This window comes from Setaria viridis, chromosome 4, assembly GCF_005286985.2.
Source record: "Setaria viridis chromosome 4, Setaria_viridis_v4.0, whole genome shotgun sequence".
NCBI lineage: Eukaryota > Viridiplantae > Streptophyta > Magnoliopsida > Poales > Poaceae > Setaria > Setaria viridis.
Window position 1 is genome coordinate 1,523,619 of NC_048266.2, and position 17,496 is coordinate 1,541,114.

The following is a 17,496-nucleotide window of genomic DNA, read 5'->3' on the forward strand; positions in this document are numbered from 1 at the left end:
GCGGTCGGGCCTAGGCTGCCGCGGTGATGAGTAGAGGCGGAGCAGGGTCGCACGACGGCAGTTCGGGGCCGCGCCGCTGCGGTGGGGCCGATGGAGCAGGGAGTAGGCCGGTGTCGCTGTTGGGGAGGTTGGGATGATGGCCAGAGAACGAAGATAAGGAAAGAGGATGACAAGAGGTCCTGCACTGACAGGTAGGACCGTTGCTAATAGTGTTAAAATGACATCCATCTCACCCCTCAGCCCTCTAACGAAAAAAAATTAGAATGGACTCATCTCTATCAACTAAATAAGAGATGAGTTAAACTTAACACACAAAAATGAATAGATCCAACCCATCCGCTGGATCTCAAAACCAAACTCATGCTAGGAACGTGTGCCTCTCGAGCCAAACGTTGCAAACTTGCAACAGGAGCTTGCCTGCACAATGTTCATGATGGTACGGAACGCGTGACATTGATACACTCCGAGCTTTCGATAAAAAAAGAAAAAACTTGCCACACGTGCCGCAACACAAAAATGAAAAGGAAAACAAAAAAAAACGCTAAAGGTTTGTTGCAAGACAACACACACAAAAAAAATGCTAGCCATTAGCCACTAGGCCTTGTTGGGCCCAAGTACTGGGCCTGCAACGGCGCCGTACCAGACGGAGAGAGAGGAAACTCAACCTTTTGTGCGTTTGGGCCCAACAAGAGGACGGGGCCCGGGACCTTCATTCGTTCGCGCGGGAGAAGTGCGCAGGGCAGACGAGAAACCGCGCGCGCAAAAGCAAATCGGGACGGCGCAACTCCGCGCCGGGGAGATGAGCTCGTCGACGTCCGGCCGCGACGATGACGCGCCGGACCTCGTCTGCCAGATCGACTGCGTCCACGGCATGGTCGACGCGCTCTCCTCCGTCCGCTGGAAGCGCCACCAGGTCTGCCCATAGCTCGCTCGCTCGCTTCCCCCTTCCTTCCCCAGTCCACCGATCCACTCGCACTAACCCGGCTCCCCACCCCTTCCTTCTTTCGTGGCGCAGGACGCGGTGATGGAGCTGTCGGCGCACGGGATCGTGCTCACCGTCGAGGAGAGCGGGTGCCTCCAGTCCAAGGTCTTCCTCAAGCGCGAGGTAAGAGTCGGCCCTGCCCGTCAGGTGTTTGCGTTTATGCCTCATCTCGCCCCGGGGGTCTGACGACCCATGTTTCGGGATTTTCTTTTTTTTCCCCAGCTGTTCGTGGAGTATGACTATGCGGGGGACGGGCGTGAGCGGTTCGGGCTCAGCTTGGGGCTCTTCGTCGACTGCCTCAACATCTTCTCGGCCCCAGGGCACGCGTCCGCCGTCGAGATCCGGTACCCTGGCCCCGACATGCAGCTTCTCCTCAAGTATGTGTGCACTCTGGTGCTCATGTTGTGCTCGTTTAAGTGGATGCATCCAGAATTGTGGCAAAACCTGAGCAGAATTGTGGCCCGACCTGGTCCCATTAAGGGCTGGCTGAGCCTGTTTAGATTCCAGAACTTATCACATAGAACATTAGTCTTGGAAATTTTTAGGATAAAGCTGGTTCTCCATGCCTGTAATATAATTTAAGAGCAGGTTTGTTTGTTCGGACAAACTGCTGAAAGTTATTGGTGCGAAACTTGCTCTATGATGAGATGAATGACTGAGATTTTCAGTTTCCTATGACCATCTTGACCTTAACACAAGTTAGAACTCCTCTGTTGATTTTAAGATGTTTTAGTGGCTGCAGGGATGAATTTAACTTAAACCAGATTTAAACATATGGAATTTTGCCCATTTGAGGGACTCTGGTAATGTCAATGCAGATCAGTGGACTCCCCAGATGCATGTCTGTATGCAGAAATCAGAACCAGAATTCCAGACACAATCTCCTGGGATTACAATTTTGAGCATGATGGGAATACACCAGTCACTTTTACCGTTAAGGTACTCCCAATGCATTTGTATCTATTTGTTCGCACTACACACCAAATGTGTTTTAGTTTACCAGGAATACGTGATTCACTGCCTGAAATTTCAGTCTGCCGTCCTGAAAGAAACAATCGATGACCTTGAATGGCCAGGTTCCAGCATTCAGATTCGAATGCAACCAGATCCTCCAACAGTTGTTTTCAAAGGTGAAGGTCATGGCGACTTGCAGGTTTGCTACAAGTTGGCATGTATTGTTCACTTAGCTTCCAGTTGTGCTTATAACTCACTGTTACTTGCATGCTTTGGTAGGTCGAGTTCCCCTATTATGCAAATACTGACCTTCTAATCGTGTTCCAATGTGACCGTGAAGTGTCTTACAGGTAAATTTCTTGTGCCTATAGGCTCAAATGGTATACTGCTCTCTGCTAATTTGCGGTCCGTACTGTTTTCTTCAAGGTATAAATACAAGTTTCTTCGTGCAACTACCTCAAATATCCCCAGTAGTGTCATGAAGGAGAATCGTAGGACTAAGGTCACAATTGGAAGGGGAGGGATGCTGAAAATCCAGCACCTGATTTCACTTGCCAGGCCAGGTATGCCATACTTCCGTAATATTGGTGGAGGAACTGAACAGACAAGCCGAATCGCTCACATAGAATTCTTTGTGAAGCCAGAAGAAGATGATAATGATGCCTAGCATTTGTGGAGTGTGTTATTGGTCTGTTTCATCCAGTAGAGCTAGTTTATCATCGCCTTAATTACTAGTTTCAGCTCTCTTTGGATAAACTCCTAGTTTGAGTAGTTTATGTGAAACTGAACTCAGGTGTCAGGTCTTAGTTTCTGAACTGGCTACAGTCAGGCAGTCATCCTGTTACTAATCATGTGAATCGTGTTACAATCAGACAGGCATCATGTTGTTCCTAATCAAGTGAACCACAAGTTTCTGTCTTTGGATTCGCACCTATATCCTTTTATTCTGCAGCTTTTTATCAAAATGGAACAAAATGTTCAGCACTTCAATAGTGGTTCAGCCCATATTGATATCTTCAGCAATTCGGCCCATAAATACATGGGTCAGCAAGGCTAATGATATCAATATGGGCCTGAACCACTGGCGATCAACCTATGAAAGCAAATGCTTCTGTTATGTCATGCCATATTTTCCAAAAGTAAGCCGTACTTTAGTGGAAGGTGGTTCTGCTTGTGTCTTTGTCTCGTCATAACCTCCCATTGCCATCGACGGGCCCCCAACTAATCTGAGCTCTCTAGTACAAAAGCTAGGCAGCCTTTGAATGGCCTGTTGATCAATTGTTACCCATTCCCATCCTAGAACTGTGTCGCAACTGTTCTTCCTGTCCCCTTTACCATTGTTTCCTGGTTTTTTTTTTGGCAGCTCGTACAGTATGTTACTTGTTCAAGTTGTTATTCTTGCACTGTTGCACATCATAACAACTGATCAAACAAGAAGCACATAACGATGCAAAACATGTGAACTATACATTATTAACCATGAGAAGAATGGCAAATAAGATTTATTGTAGCCGAGCGCAAAGCAAAGGTCGGCAGCATGGCTTGCTTGTATCACTGAACAATCTTTATTAACCAGTGAAAGGTCCATGGAAAAGGACTGCTGCTTTCTGTTGGAATCCTGTTTCTTGTAGCTTAATTGTTAGAGGAAATATCTACCTGACTACCTAGTCCTTATTACCTTAACTTGGCAACATGGGAGAAGTGGCAGCTCCAACGGACCGAATTTATCAATGCCAGAAGTGTGAATACCCTACTCAACCTTCTGAGAGTGGAAGTCTGATCCTGGACAGCGCCAATCTCCTTCGCTTTTCTGCTTGCCACTCTGAATGCATGCAAGGTAAAGAAAGAAATCTTCTCCTCCTACCATGTGACCTCTCAGACTTGATTACTGCACTCTAATACTAAAAGATTGCTGGTAGCTGAGGTAAGAGCTGATTCTGATTGCCTCTATGAGATTGTTAAATCACCAGAGGGTACGCCCTTGTGCTTTCTTGTGAAATTGCTGTCCCAGTTGAGTACTCGAGTGACCCAAACCGAGAGAGGGCTGCTATGAGACGCATGTTCCTGTTGAGCATTGAGTTGGATGTACCTAATGGCGTTTGTCCATTCCTGTGACCGCGAAATGGCATCTGATGTCACAAGATACCCACCCACCCTTGAGGCGCATATTAGGAAAGCCCCCAATTCTGTCGAGAGAATGAGCATTATGGTGGGTCACTTATTCGTGGGCGGCTTAAATCCAAATGATTAATGAGACATGCCTCCCCGTGATTTGAACACCATGCGAAATACTCCTATGAAGACCCAACCTTTTGAGGGCAGTAAACTGGTTGCCATGATATGAGTAATTGCATGCCAATTTGGCTATCCGAAACGTCGGTAGTAATTTATAACATGGATTTCTCTCTGTTTACTCGTTTTGTGATGCAGTGGAACTCATCTGGATAACTCAAAAGAGCATTATTGAGAAAAAGAGTGGCAGAAATTCGTTGTTTGTCAGGGGTATATTGTTTTGGCCATGATCAAGCTGAGCACATTTTGGTAGTGTAGTGGGCAAGTGTAGATCCAAGTGTACAGGTGCAGGGTCCATATCATAGGCGTGAGTGACGCCAGGTGCCGTACCATCCTGTGTTCCGGTGTTCCTGGCTGTGTCACTTTCACCAATCAATATCCATCGGTGACCACAAAAATTAGGTACCCCATGCTCTCTCCATCGCATGCGTGTCCAAACTCCAAACCCAAACGGTGTACCCGTAGGCCGTAGCTAGCTCACCTGCTCAGGACAAGTTTGAATTCATGGAAATTAGGTACCCCATGCTCTCGATCGCATGAACCCTTGTTTACTTCCCTCCAAAATCCCAACTTTGACACTATGCAAAAAGAAGATTCTCCGTCACATCAAACTTGCGGTACATGCATGTAGTACTAAATGTAGATGAAATCAAAAACTAATTGCACAGTTTTGTTGTACTTTACGAGACGAATCTTTTGAGCCTAATTAGTCAATGTTTGGACAATAATTCACAAATACAAACGAAATGATACAGTTGCGCATTTATGGAAAAATGATAATTTTACCACTCCTAAATTGGGAACTAAACAAGGCCTGAGTTTTGCCCAGATTAACGGCCTGTTTCAAACATGTACGGGGCGTGGGGCCCAGATGTCAACCCCACGGTGCACGGCATGTGTTGGCACGTCGGTCGTACGTGCCGGGTATGGCAGCTGTACTTTCCAGCTGCGACGACGTCGAAGACGAAGCCTCATCTCTGCGGCACGGCAGGCTCCAACCTCTTCGGGTGCCATTAATGGCCGACCCGGCTGCAATCATCGCGCTCCATAGCAGCCCTCCTCCGATCTCCCCAATGGCGTCGCTTCGACCGGAGTTCCTTGATGCGCCTGTATGTGTATTGTCGTGTCGGTTGGGTTGGACATCTTGTCAAAACCATTCCATGTTCTTTTGCCGCCAAATTTCGTTCTTGGTTAACGTACACAAAGACAGCAATTAAGTAGAGCGACGGAGCGAGTAATCACGATCGAGCAGTTCTACACGGTACTTCAATCCTAGCTAGCAGCAGCAGCAGAACGGAAGGAGCAGCCATCCCCATCATCCACCGCACTTGGAGGAGAATTGAACAACTGCACTACTACCTTATATGATGCAAAAAATGGGAGCGATCTCCAAACCCTAACCACACCCCATACTAAAACTAAACCGATCCATTCATTCATTCATTCAAATCCAAGATAGGGACGTGACACCATAGATCGATCGAGCACATTATGCAAATCACAGGCTCGTGACCCTCTCGTTAGGCTCCTCGATCGCTTTAGGCTGGTTCGGTGAGGCATTGATCGACGACGATGCAATTGATCGTGGGGAATCAGTATGAGTTGGGCCGGAGGCATAATGCATGGATCAGCTGGCCAATAATTGTACTTGGCACCTACAGATGCAGCTCTTTCTCAGTCACATAACATGCTATCGCGGACTAGTACTGTGCGCACCACGGCAGGTGGCGCTAATGGCGCTTCAATTCGCCGGCCGGGAGGTGCCCACTGCATGCGTGCGTCGTCTACTGTACAGAGATCCAGGAGACGTAGGCGTCGGTTGCACCAGGATGAAGTCACTCATCGTATATAGGAGATGCATCGTGCATGGTTTCATGTTCTGTGGTTACACGATGTGATCTATGCAACCATAAGTTTTGTGATACACGGGGCTATGTTTGGAACGCAGGAATTTCATGATGATTTTAATAATTTTCAAAAGCCCGGAGCATATTTTCAATTTTTTTTTCAATACATTAGTGTGCCTTTTTTAGCTGTGTACCGTGTGTGCACGCGAGTCGCCGTGTGCCGTACTGCCGTGGACCAGACAAAGCCAAGCCAACAGGACAACCGGTGGATGACCGACCAAGCTCCTTCTTTGTGCAGGGAGGAAACAAAAGTCTCAGGGGCCTGGACAACCGGGGGGGCCACAAGAGGCCATCGCTTTCTCGTATATACACCATATTTGTATACATGTACATGTATATAAATAAAAACTCCGATGCATGCAATTGTGTTCTCTCTATCATCAGAACGGAACACGAGTTCATCTGCAATTCCGGCCTCTTAAATGGGAGGGAGGGAAGGTGCTAAGCATGGGGCAAGCAATGAGAAGAGAGACGATAGAACGAGGGTTGAAAGCTAGTGGTCAATCGTCCTGGAGACACGGGTGGTTACGCAGCACATCGATCAGATGAGACGAGACAGACGAGGCCCTTGCTTTCGGAGCTCATGCCGGCATTGCTAGTTGCTAGCCTCTCTCACCCTCTGTCCGGCCTGTGCCCTACCACCATTTCCATTCCACCATGCTTGCCCACGCCCGGCTACTTCAACCAGACACTAGTAGCCTTTGTTATCCCTGCTCTCGGTAACCTAATCACAACTCTGCAAGAAAGAAAGCATACAATTTTGAGGGGAAAATACAGGGAGATGCAGTGTTTATAGGGGGTTAGTGCAGCCGACAATGTGGCTGGTTGCAGAGCTGCCCAACCTCGCCGCCGGTGAACAGCAGCACATAACAGGAGATCACTGCAAGTTTGTACCGGTAGGGTTCGTTCTAGCGTGTAGGTAACGTAATTGTCGACACCTTTCCCGGTTTCCTCACCTGGGCATGAGATATGTGAATGTCAGGTGTTCACCCAAGCTCCATATGTGTGTTTCCGATGACATTTTGTTGCATGGAGGAATCTTGCATGATTTGATTCTGGTAGGAATTCCCTGTTCCTGCAAACTGAGATCGACTTCATGCATGTTGCTCTGCTCCTCTTTGGCAGAGTCCTGCAGCCGCAGGGGTCTGCCATGCATCTAAAAACATCCTTTTGCTTGGTTCTACAAATCAGTTCATGTATGTACCCAAGCAATGGTTGCACATGTAGCTCAGTTCAGCACTTCATTCAGTCTGTCTGATGCACACCGAGTATTTCTCACCCCCCCCCCCCCCCCCCCCCCCCCCGGACCTGATGAACATAATAACTTTCTGTTGAACTTTGCATCAGTTTATTGGTTGTGTAACCGGACAGCTAATGATGGCGTGCTTATATAATAATTAAACAGGGGCATGGATGCTTTGCTGAAAAGATATGATCATGCTGGTAATCAGCAATACCCAGTGACCCCAAATTAAATGAGGCCACCAACAAACAAGAACCCGTTAGGACATGCTACTGCTACTACATGGCGTATGATTGGTTTCCGGTTTAGTCTCCTCGCCTTTTCCAGAATATTTCGAGATTAATATGAACGCAATGTCTAGCTGATCTGGCTAGTTCTCATGAATATAATTGAAAGGAAATGTCAGCATCAGTGAGCTGAGCACCCGAGTAACAGTGCTGCCAATAAATGGCCTAGATTATTAGCACAGGGGGAAAAAATTCCAAGATATGCCAAATGATATGCCATTACAAGGTACTGCTGTATAGTTGGTAAATAAAACAAAATTTCCTTCTTTAAAAAACATTTTTTTCCTGAACAATTTTAGTTGGTGGACAACACATGGCCAACCCCACAATTAATGTCCAGAATGAACTGAAGGGTTGCAAAACAGGACAATGAGAATGGAAGTGCATATGAATAGTGGTGACCTCCTTTTGCATTTACCAACAAGTTCACCAGATGCCTTCCTGCTGGCTCAATTTTACTTGAATCCCTGCTAGCCGCCGGAGACATGATGATGTTCCATCATTTTGTGTTATCTCTCACACCAGCATTCCTGATTATATTTCTCCTACTATTACAAGAAGTCTAATGAACATACACATCATCTGTGAAATAATGTGAAGCCTATGTTGTTGTTGCTTCCAAGCAAGAAAAAAGCCATAGCAGAATCCCTAACAGTGCCCTTAACAGTATGCAGTTATGCAAAGTGGGGATCTCACAAGAGACAGCTACATACATCAAGAGCCCAAGAGACAAAATTCTCAACAGATGCATCATATACACCCACCTGTACACGCATGGTACCACATGATGTTTCAATTCAAGGCATGGATCGATCCATCAGACCACTGCTGCTCGTCGCAACGGGGGAGCTATCCAGCCACCGGATCAATGCAACGGAGATTAAGTCTGACGACGAAGAGGTAAAGAGTACCTTGCAGCCATGCTCATGCTATTAATCCGATCATGGGTTTCAGGTTCTCAGCAGGGACGAAGAGCTTCCATCACGCACGCCCATGCTGTGGCAGAGTCTACGAGATATCAGATAGGCCGGCGTCGTCTCCAGGATCGCTGTGCAGCTTACGGATAACCGCGTCGTAATTCGCTTTCACCGATCGATCGGTGCGGATCGTTCCTGATGATCATCCGGTCGCTTCGGCCGACCACGCTCTCTTCATCCATCCACAGATCATACAGACCCAGAAATGGTTCCATCAGGTCGGTCGGTGTCTTTGGACCATCGGCGTTTGTAGCAGCACAGTCGGCTGTGCCGCCCCATGCTATCTGAAAATGGCACCGGCCATTCAGCCTTGTTCGGTTGCTGTCTCGCTATAGGCGTTCACCGCCGTGCATGCCTCCAGATTTTAGCAATGTTTTCTGAACGAGAGATTGTGTTGTATTTTGTACCAATGTTTGTCACTGGTAGTTCATCTTCTTTCTATGAGCGGTGGATGGATATGCTCCATGTGCAGTTGCGGCAGTGCGGTTGTCCTTGAAATATAGCAGAGTTGTTTCTTATCTGTACAAATGGAATTCTTTCTAGGTAGCAACCCAGGGAACATTTTTCTATCAAGTCACTCACTTCCTTCGGTCAGTGTGGCTGAAGCATCAGAACCTCTCTGAAACGCATGTGGGCGTACCAACTTTTATCGGCGAACAGGTGGTCTTGCCTGCATCAAGCATAAAGGCAAGCAACCAACTCCAGGCATGGATACGAACGTGTCAGCTCCGCAACACAGGGCCACAGTGCAGACTCGACGATTCATCAACTCCAAAGTCCAGGATTGAGATGAAGCGACAACGACTAACCGAGGCCCGCCCTGTACGTGGCGATTTCTTCCACAGCCAACCACTAGTTTCTCCGTCCTCGATCGATCAGCGCCGGGCCCGGGCCCGGAGGGGGATTCGTCGTTTCCAGCGTCCCCAGACCGGAAGGTCCCCGCCGGCGGGCGGCGGCTGCGTGCACGGAATGCAACTTGATCGGCGCCGGTGGCTCTGATGTCACCAGTCACCACCATGCCATTCAGCAGCTTCTTCTTCTTCTTCTTCTTCTTGACAAAGCGATCCAGCAACTTTGTGACACTCGCAATGAGTCAGTCACAGGCCACACGCCCGCGCACCGTCCCTAGCTTCCACCTACATGGTGACCACAACGATCGGGGTTCCCCTCGCCAGTGACGCACGGCGCGGCAGTGCCAGGCTGCCTGCATGCCGATTCAACTTGGCATGGACCATGGCCCACGCGGTGTTGGTTCGGGAGGCCGGCCGACGAGACGACGACGACGACAATGGCCGAGAGAACGCCGACTAGTCAACCTGACCGACGGGTCGCCGGAAAGGGGAGACGGACGCGATGACCCGGTCCGCCTGCTGCCATCCGCTGCTGCAAATGATGCCCCGACCCCCGAGCTCACTGACACTGCCTCTCGGTGCCCGGCGGCTCAACCCGTGAACCGCCACCCACCGCTCACTCTGGTGCGGCTGCAGTAACTTCACTTCCTCGTCGCCGGTCAGGTGCTGCGGCCTGCAGCAGCCACATCCATCCATGATCCGGCCATCCCTGACCCCAAAAAACGAAAAAAAGAAAAAGAAAAGGTTCCCAAAATGTCAACGGTCACCCTGGCAGCCTGGCTCGCGTCGCCGCCCAGCAGAGTTCAGTAGCGACTTTGAGTGCACGTGAGAGATAAATGAATGAAAAGAGAGCAAATTAAACGTTGCGTGCGTCTGCACATGAAAAACAAGACAAGGGGATGAGAGCGCAGTAACAGCAGAGCTGCCTGCAGACAGGGTACTGTCAGCAGCATGCGTTTCCGTGTGGCTGACCATTCTCTTTTGGCATATGCCCAGTGCCCAGACTTCTACTCCTGTTTTTTTTTTGTAATTTTCTCCCCCACTGGCCAGCACGTATATTTTAACACCTTATTAACAGCACGTATTATTTTTACACTAAATGTTGCTAGCGGTAGGCGTGATTGGCAGTGAGAGTTGATCAGCACAAGTGCACAAGCCACTGCTGGGAGCGTGTTGCCGTTTGCCAGCAGATACTGCATCGCCGCACTCTTTCGTGCTCAGCTCACCCGCCATGATTTCTTTCTTGGAGAAAGTTCACGGCATATGGCACCCTACATAATTTCCTCTTTCTTTTTTTATGCTTTCAGACGGTGTTGATTTCCTTTTTATTGAAATAGTTTATTAAACTGAAACACAATTCATTTTCTAATTTTGTCAAGATTTTTATATCGTTGACGCTTATTACTCTCTTCAATTAAGGTGACACCAGAAATACACACTCGTCTCCCTTTCTAAAAAACATGGGTTCCGGGTAAAAACTGAGCCTGCAACTTGAAGCACACGATCAAAATACACTTTTTAAATCTATGAGAAGTAACGTCCATGTGTATTTACGTGTATTTGTCGGTACGAACACCTCGGTACAGCGTGCTGAATGACAACCAAGAAAAATAGAGGCATCACTTATGCAACATAGATGCATATTTGCGACAGGTGAATTCCTTTACAACGTGAACAGTCAATGCATGCATATTTATCACACATGACAAATTCATCATTACTATTTTTATCATGCAGGCTTGCGAAGCCCATCAACTTTTTACCCGAAAGAAAAAAAAAACCATCAACTTTCAACTCCTCTCACACGGTCATGGATGAGGCCATCCAAGTCAAAAAGGAGAAGACTATATACTGCTCGAACCCAACCAAATAATGAACCGTTAACCCTGGTCCGGGAAACCTCCATTAAATGCCGCTGGATGATGCATAGCTTTCAGCTGCTGCAAGGCGGTGGCGGGCGGTGTGGCAATCATCCCCAACCCAAACCCACACTCTTTTCTATTTAACCCCGCCAAACCCTTTGCCCAGACGCCCCCTAACGGAACTGGCGCAAGAAACCACCCGCCCGCCCGCCTCCAACCGCGCTTAAATGCGCGCCTTTCTTCTTCCTCCGAGTTAAACCCTCGCGGGCGCCTCCGTCACTCTTACAAAAAGCAGGCAGCTTCCCCCCTGCGCCTCAGCTACTAGCTAAGCTAGCTGTACGCAGCCAGCTACAGCTGAGAGCCTGCGGCCGCCGTCGGTTGTGCTTGCTGACGGCTGCCGAGGTCGAGAGAGATCATCAGGAGCCCGCCGGGGAGCAATGCACATTGCCACCTGCGTGTGGCAAGAGAAGGCGGCGGCAGCGGCGGCGGCGGCCATGGGGGCAGGAGGAGGCGGTGGTGTTGGTGCTGGGAAGAAGGGGGAGCGGGTGTCGGTGGCGGCGCTGGTGGCGGCGGCGGGCGGCGCGCTCAACTGCGCGGTGAGCTTGGTGGTGTTCTCGGTGCTGGACGTGCTGGACGTGGTGCTGTGCCTGGTGTACAAGCTCGTGGACTACGCCGTGGAGGCGGAGTGGAAGGCGTGCTACTGCACCGCGGCGGCGCGTGACGGCGCCGGCCCGCGGATCCTCGTGCCCCCAGAGGCGGCCGCGGCGGCGCCGGGGCCCAAGGTGGTGCGGCTGTCGGCGTCGTCGGCCAAGATGCAGCTGGAGGACGTGTCCGACACGCTGTACGTGCGGCCGTCTCTGCTTGCCGACGCCACCAGGAAGGGCGCCGGCCCCGCCGCGCCGGCGCTCACCGTCAGCCCCGCAATCGCCGAGATGATCCGCGGCAAGATGGACCGCCCCCCGCGCCCGCCCCGGCAGGCCCCGTGCTGGTCCGACTGTGACTGCAAGGTCTGCCACGCGTGGAGCGCCGCGCCACGCTCGGCGTCCCACCTCTACGTCCACGTGCAGGCGCCGCCGCCGGGGGCGCCGGCAGCGGAGGGGGTGGCGGTGGAGGACGTGGTGTTCATCCACGGTTTCATCTCGTCGTCGGTGTTCTGGACGGAGACGGTGTTCCCGGCGTTCAGCGCGGCGGCGCGGGGTCGGTACCGGATGTTCGCGGTGGACCTGCTGGGGTTCGGTCGGAGCCCCAAGCCGGCGGAGTCGCTCTACACGCTGCGGGAGCACGTGGAGATGATCGAGCGCTCCGTGCTGCAGCGCTACCGCCTCGGGTCCTTCCACGTCGTCGCCCACTCGCTGGGATCCGTGCTCGCCCTCGCACTCGCCGTCAAGTACCCCGACGCCGTCAAGTCGCTCACCCTCCTCGCGCCGGTACGTCGGCGGCGATGGCCGGAGTTCTGTAATTTATTGCTAACTTGCTTATTTGGCCTTGGGTGACGACGGAACGGAACATGTGCGTTGCATGCAGCCGTACTTCCCGGTGCCGGAGTCGGAGGCGGGCGCGGCGACGCAGTACGTGATGCGGCGGGTGGCGCCGCGGCGGGTGTGGCCGCCGATCGCGTTCGGGGCGTCCATGGCGTGCTGGTACGAGCACGTGAGCCGCACCATCTGCCTCACCATCTGCCGGCACCACCGCGTCTGGGACAGACTCTTCAGGATCCTCACCAGGAACAGGTCCGTTCTTCTTCTTCTGTTCTCCTTTTTTTTTTTTCCCATCTTCCTACTATTCCTAGTAACCGGTAGGCTAGTCTACCACCTGCTGGTGCTCTGCTCCTGTGTGTGCCTGGCTGCTCTGTGCTCTCGTCTGGCCCCCGTGGGGACAGGGCTGACTCACTCGCTGACCCGCGCCCACGGCGCCAAGTACATGAATGCCACACAATCGGAAACGGCCACTAAGGAATGGATTTTCTTTTGTTCTTAGGAAAAAAAACAAATACATTTTCTTTCGAACAAAAAAAGGAAAAGCACGTTGGCCGCATTGAATCGGACTTAGCATGGTAGATGGTGGCCACAGCTGGCCGTGGCGTATTCTACACTCGCAGTACTCGTTCCTGTACCCAGGCCTGCACTGCACGCCTTTCCTCTTCCTCATTTCCTCTGCCAGTACAGCAGCAACGAAATGGCACACTGAATTCCTCCGAGTTTAAGGAGTTTTAGAGTGATTACAACTAGATTACCAGTTCATCCACAAAAGTGAGCGTCCTTTCTTTTCCTGATGGGAAACGCGCGCGATATCTCCAAAAGAGACAGCGGTTTCAGCAACATTTGGAGGCTTGCATTGGAGCCATGCCATGCCATCGACCTATGATTATTTATTGTTGCTCCCGATCGCTTTCAGCCCCCATTAAATGGCGGCCACCGCGCCTGAAAATGCCGTTCGCCGGCGGCCGGCGCAGACGAGACGGCGCGTCGTGCGTCCCTCGCGCAGGCTAACCTGATCGCCAAACACGGCGGCATTCAATCCAAATTCGCACCGTAACCATCCACCGTCCTACTAATCCTAGGAACACGCCTAGGAAGCTTGGAATAGCAGCAGCTACCGTGCATGAGCGACAACCTTTCTTATAGTCTTATATGTGATGCATAATTGTGCCAAGTTTAAGTCCATTTAACCCCGGCCGCCGGGATTTATGTGATGCTATATCATGTCATGCGGCCTGACCCAGAGAGGCAGAGACAGCCCAGCACGGCGGCGACGGCGACCCCCGGCCTAGATCGGCGGCGCCGGCCACATGGTCCCCCGCCTTAACCCCCCTCCACATCACGGTCACGCCCCGCAATTATTCGGCGCACCCGGCCGGGCCGGCCCTCAAAAATCTGTGTCATCCGCGGGGGAGATGACAGGGTTTCCCTGGGCATCCCCGCTTGGGGTTGGGGTTGCCGTTTCCGGGATAGATTCGGCGGCCGGCGTGGTCACGACACGGGGTGCTGCTGCGCTAGTGTCCTGCTACGGTGGTCTAGCAGGTTGGTCAGGGTACCGTGCACTTGCCTTCGTTTGTGGTAGCTGGGCTCACCCAGTACCCACCCACCCCACGTATCTTTCTTGAGGGCAAAGGCTTCGTCTCCGTCTTTTCAAGCGAGCACGGTCAAGGATGGGGGAGAAACGGTAGCCGGTAGGAGAAGGAGAGTACACTGGTACGGGCAGGGGGAGATCAGTGGGGGCCTAGCAACAACCTGCGGAGGCTGTCAGTGCCTGCTTGTCCTTTACGGCCAGTAAACAAACCCTGACGCTCTGTTCTGCTCGCACAGTTGCAGGCAGAAGGTTCAATTCCCTGCAGGGTAGGGCAGTGCAATCGCAACTTGCAAGTGTGCAGCACTGCAAATCTGCAATGCAAGTGTGTGTTCTGTGGGTCCGTCTCCATCCACATTGCAGTGACTGAGATCTGGTAGTTAAGTTGGTTCGGAGTTGCAAGATTGTTTTTTTATTTTTTTGTTTTGTTTTGCTTTACTACCGGCATGAGATTGTGCAAGTACACGCGCACGCATGGCCCACTCCAGGCTGCGTTCGGAGCTGCACTGGCAACTCGAGTTTATGGTGCGAGTCATGGCCGCCGCCGTGGGCCACACCAGGCCGCAATTCGTAACCATGTGATGATCTGATCATAACATGCAGGGTGCGGACGTTCCTGATCGAGGCGTTCATGTGCCACACCCACAACGCGGCGTGGCACACCCTCCACAACATCATCTGCGGCAGCGCCGCCCGGATGGACGCCTACCTCGACGTCCTCTCGTCGGAGCTCTCCTGCAAGGTGTCCATCTTCCACGGCCGCGACGACGAGCTGCTCCCCGTCGAGTGCACGCTGGCCGTCGGCGCCCGGGTGCCCCGCGCCCGCGTCACCGTCTACGACCGCAAGGACCACATCACCATCATCGTCGGGCAGGAGGAGCTCTTCGCCGCCGAGCTCGAGGCCATCTGGAGGAGCGCCGCCGCCGAGTAGCTAAAGCTAAAGCTAAAGCTAGCTAGCTTGCAGTTGCAGTCACCCTGTGCTTCCTGCTTCTTGGACATGTATCGTCGTCGTTTACATACAGCTGGTTATCATCTGGTATACTGATCCGTCGTCGTCCGACAACAATGCACAGAAACGGGAGACGAAGATCGAGCGAGGTCGATTAATGGCCTGTAAAGAACAAAGATGCAATAACGTCAATGTTTTACCCTTGCAAATTCTGCAATGCCATGAGATCACGCAGCAAGAAAAAGGAAGAAACTTTGTATGATAGGATGAGCGATTGTACGGTACCCTGCTGCAGAGTTTTATATACAAAAAAGTAGTAGCTGTTTTAATTTCTTTTCTTTTCTGGTGGTATACAAAGTGTCCTGGATTATAATACGAGTCTGTATTGATTGTTTGATTGGACCAACAAGTTGGTTGGCGACTTGGCGTTCAGCTAGCTAGCTTTTGTCACCAACTCAACACCATCAATTTGTAAACGTCAAGGCGGAATTGATTAAGCTGCAGAAGTTGGTTTTCGAAACAGACTCGTGTTCGTACTGCTCTACTGCCACACGTACCTGTCTGTTGTGAGCTGTGACATGATAGACAGCCACGATTTCCTCCGTCGGGCCTCCTCCTCCTATGGATTCATCCGCCGTTCGCATATTTCGGCCTTTAAAGGAGGCGAAAGGGACTGATTCCATCTCACCAATGTGGCAACCGATTCTCTACTTGTCTCGCCATAATTTTCCCGGTGATTATGTGTCCGCATTGTTGTGCTCAATTGTTAAGACTTCAGAGTTCAGAATAGTCTCCATCTTCACGTCTGCAGACCTAGTTTTACTCCATCATTCCCCTGCATCCTCGCATCGAGACCTTGGTCATCTTGTACTCTTGTTCAGAAAATTCAGCACGAAATTGGGAGGATGGTTGCAGCACTTCGGTGTCTTCAGTCCAATATAAACACGGAAATAAGCCATGTATACAGCTCAACGACGTTCACTTGAAGCCCAGTTCATTTAAATAATGAAGCCCAATCTATGGCACGTCTAAAAAATGTCTCTATATGGGCCACATTGGTCTGAAAGGTCCCTTTGGGCCCTTTTAAAGGCCCATCCACATTGTACGAGTCGGCATTGTCCTTGGGCTATGATCCGGGACGCAGCCTAATGTTTAGGCGCTTTGGCTCAAAAAAGACAAAGAAAGAAAACAGCAGGGGCGGCGACAACGATGCGGACGCGAGGTCGCTAGACCGCGAGTACTTGAGGTGGAGCTGTGGATGCTGCACGGCAAGTCTAGTTGTCAACGGATTGGGCCAAGGATTGTGGGCCAAAACTACTATGGTTCCTAGGCCATAATAGGGCCACGGTTTTTATGGCTTCTTATTGGCTGCAGCTGCTTGGGCTTTTGTGTGACTCTCCGACAATCAGAACAGTTTATTTTACCTCTCCGACTCATCCTCTCTCTCTCTCTCTCTCAAAAAACCCCTCTCCGACTCAAATCCATACGGGTTTTGTGTTAAGGAAAAAACGTGCCTGTACCAAAAATCTTAATATGAAACAACAATGAATAATATTGAGTACCAAAAATCTTAATATGAAACAATCTGAATAGCGTAATACCCACATTTTATGTATTGTTTGGATTGAATTTTTTTTGGAGGGGTCCCTGCCTCACTTTATAATTGCTGGGGGTAGGGTTACAGGTCGGTTAATTACAAAAATACTAGTCGGATTCAACTAAATGAGTTATACTCTTATTACCATCCTGCGCCATAGTTTCCATATCAGATACGTCTCAGTGTATAGTCCCATATTTAGGATTGTCCAAACCTTCTGGTAGACCCATAGATATATGTACAACACTCTCCAAATCCAGAAAGATGATAGGTGCACCTACCATTTGCATTCTGAAGCATTTCGATGTAATATAATTCTAGAAAAATTATATTGAATACTAGGACTACATATTATTGCACACTCTCTGCAATTTGGAAGTGGCTACTCCATGACACATCCGCTATGACTGTGGAAGGGAATAGAGGAGAGACAGATGATGGCAGGCGACCAGGAACCATCCATCATAGATGAAATTGATGATGGCAAGGCAGAGAAGATGGTGGAAGCACAAGACCTTTTTAGTTGTAA

The 17,496-nt window shown here is 50.5% G+C and overlaps 2 protein-coding genes across 2 annotated transcripts; both read left to right on the forward strand.

The window, feature by feature from the left end:
• The first annotated feature begins 717 nt into the window (after positions 1-717).
• Positions 718-2,854, forward strand: LOC117851636 (uncharacterized). Its single transcript, XM_034733491.2, has 7 exons — positions 718-913; positions 1,016-1,105; positions 1,205-1,359; positions 1,801-1,921; positions 2,016-2,135; positions 2,216-2,286; positions 2,363-2,854. Exons 1-7 carry the CDS (start codon positions 800-802, stop codon positions 2,601-2,603), a joined length of 912 nt encoding a protein of 303 aa, XP_034589382.1. The 5' UTR covers positions 718-799; the 3' UTR covers positions 2,604-2,854.
• An 8,641-nt stretch (positions 2,855-11,495) lies between these two features.
• Positions 11,496-15,806, forward strand: LOC117851333 (probable lysophospholipase BODYGUARD 3). Its single transcript, XM_034733131.2, has 3 exons — positions 11,496-12,782; positions 12,880-13,085; positions 15,025-15,806. The coding sequence occupies exons 1-3, from the start codon at positions 11,793-11,795 to the stop codon at positions 15,350-15,352; spliced, it is 1,524 nt and encodes a 507-aa protein (XP_034589022.1). The 5' UTR covers positions 11,496-11,792; the 3' UTR covers positions 15,353-15,806.
• Positions 15,807-17,496: the final 1,690 nt, after the last annotated feature.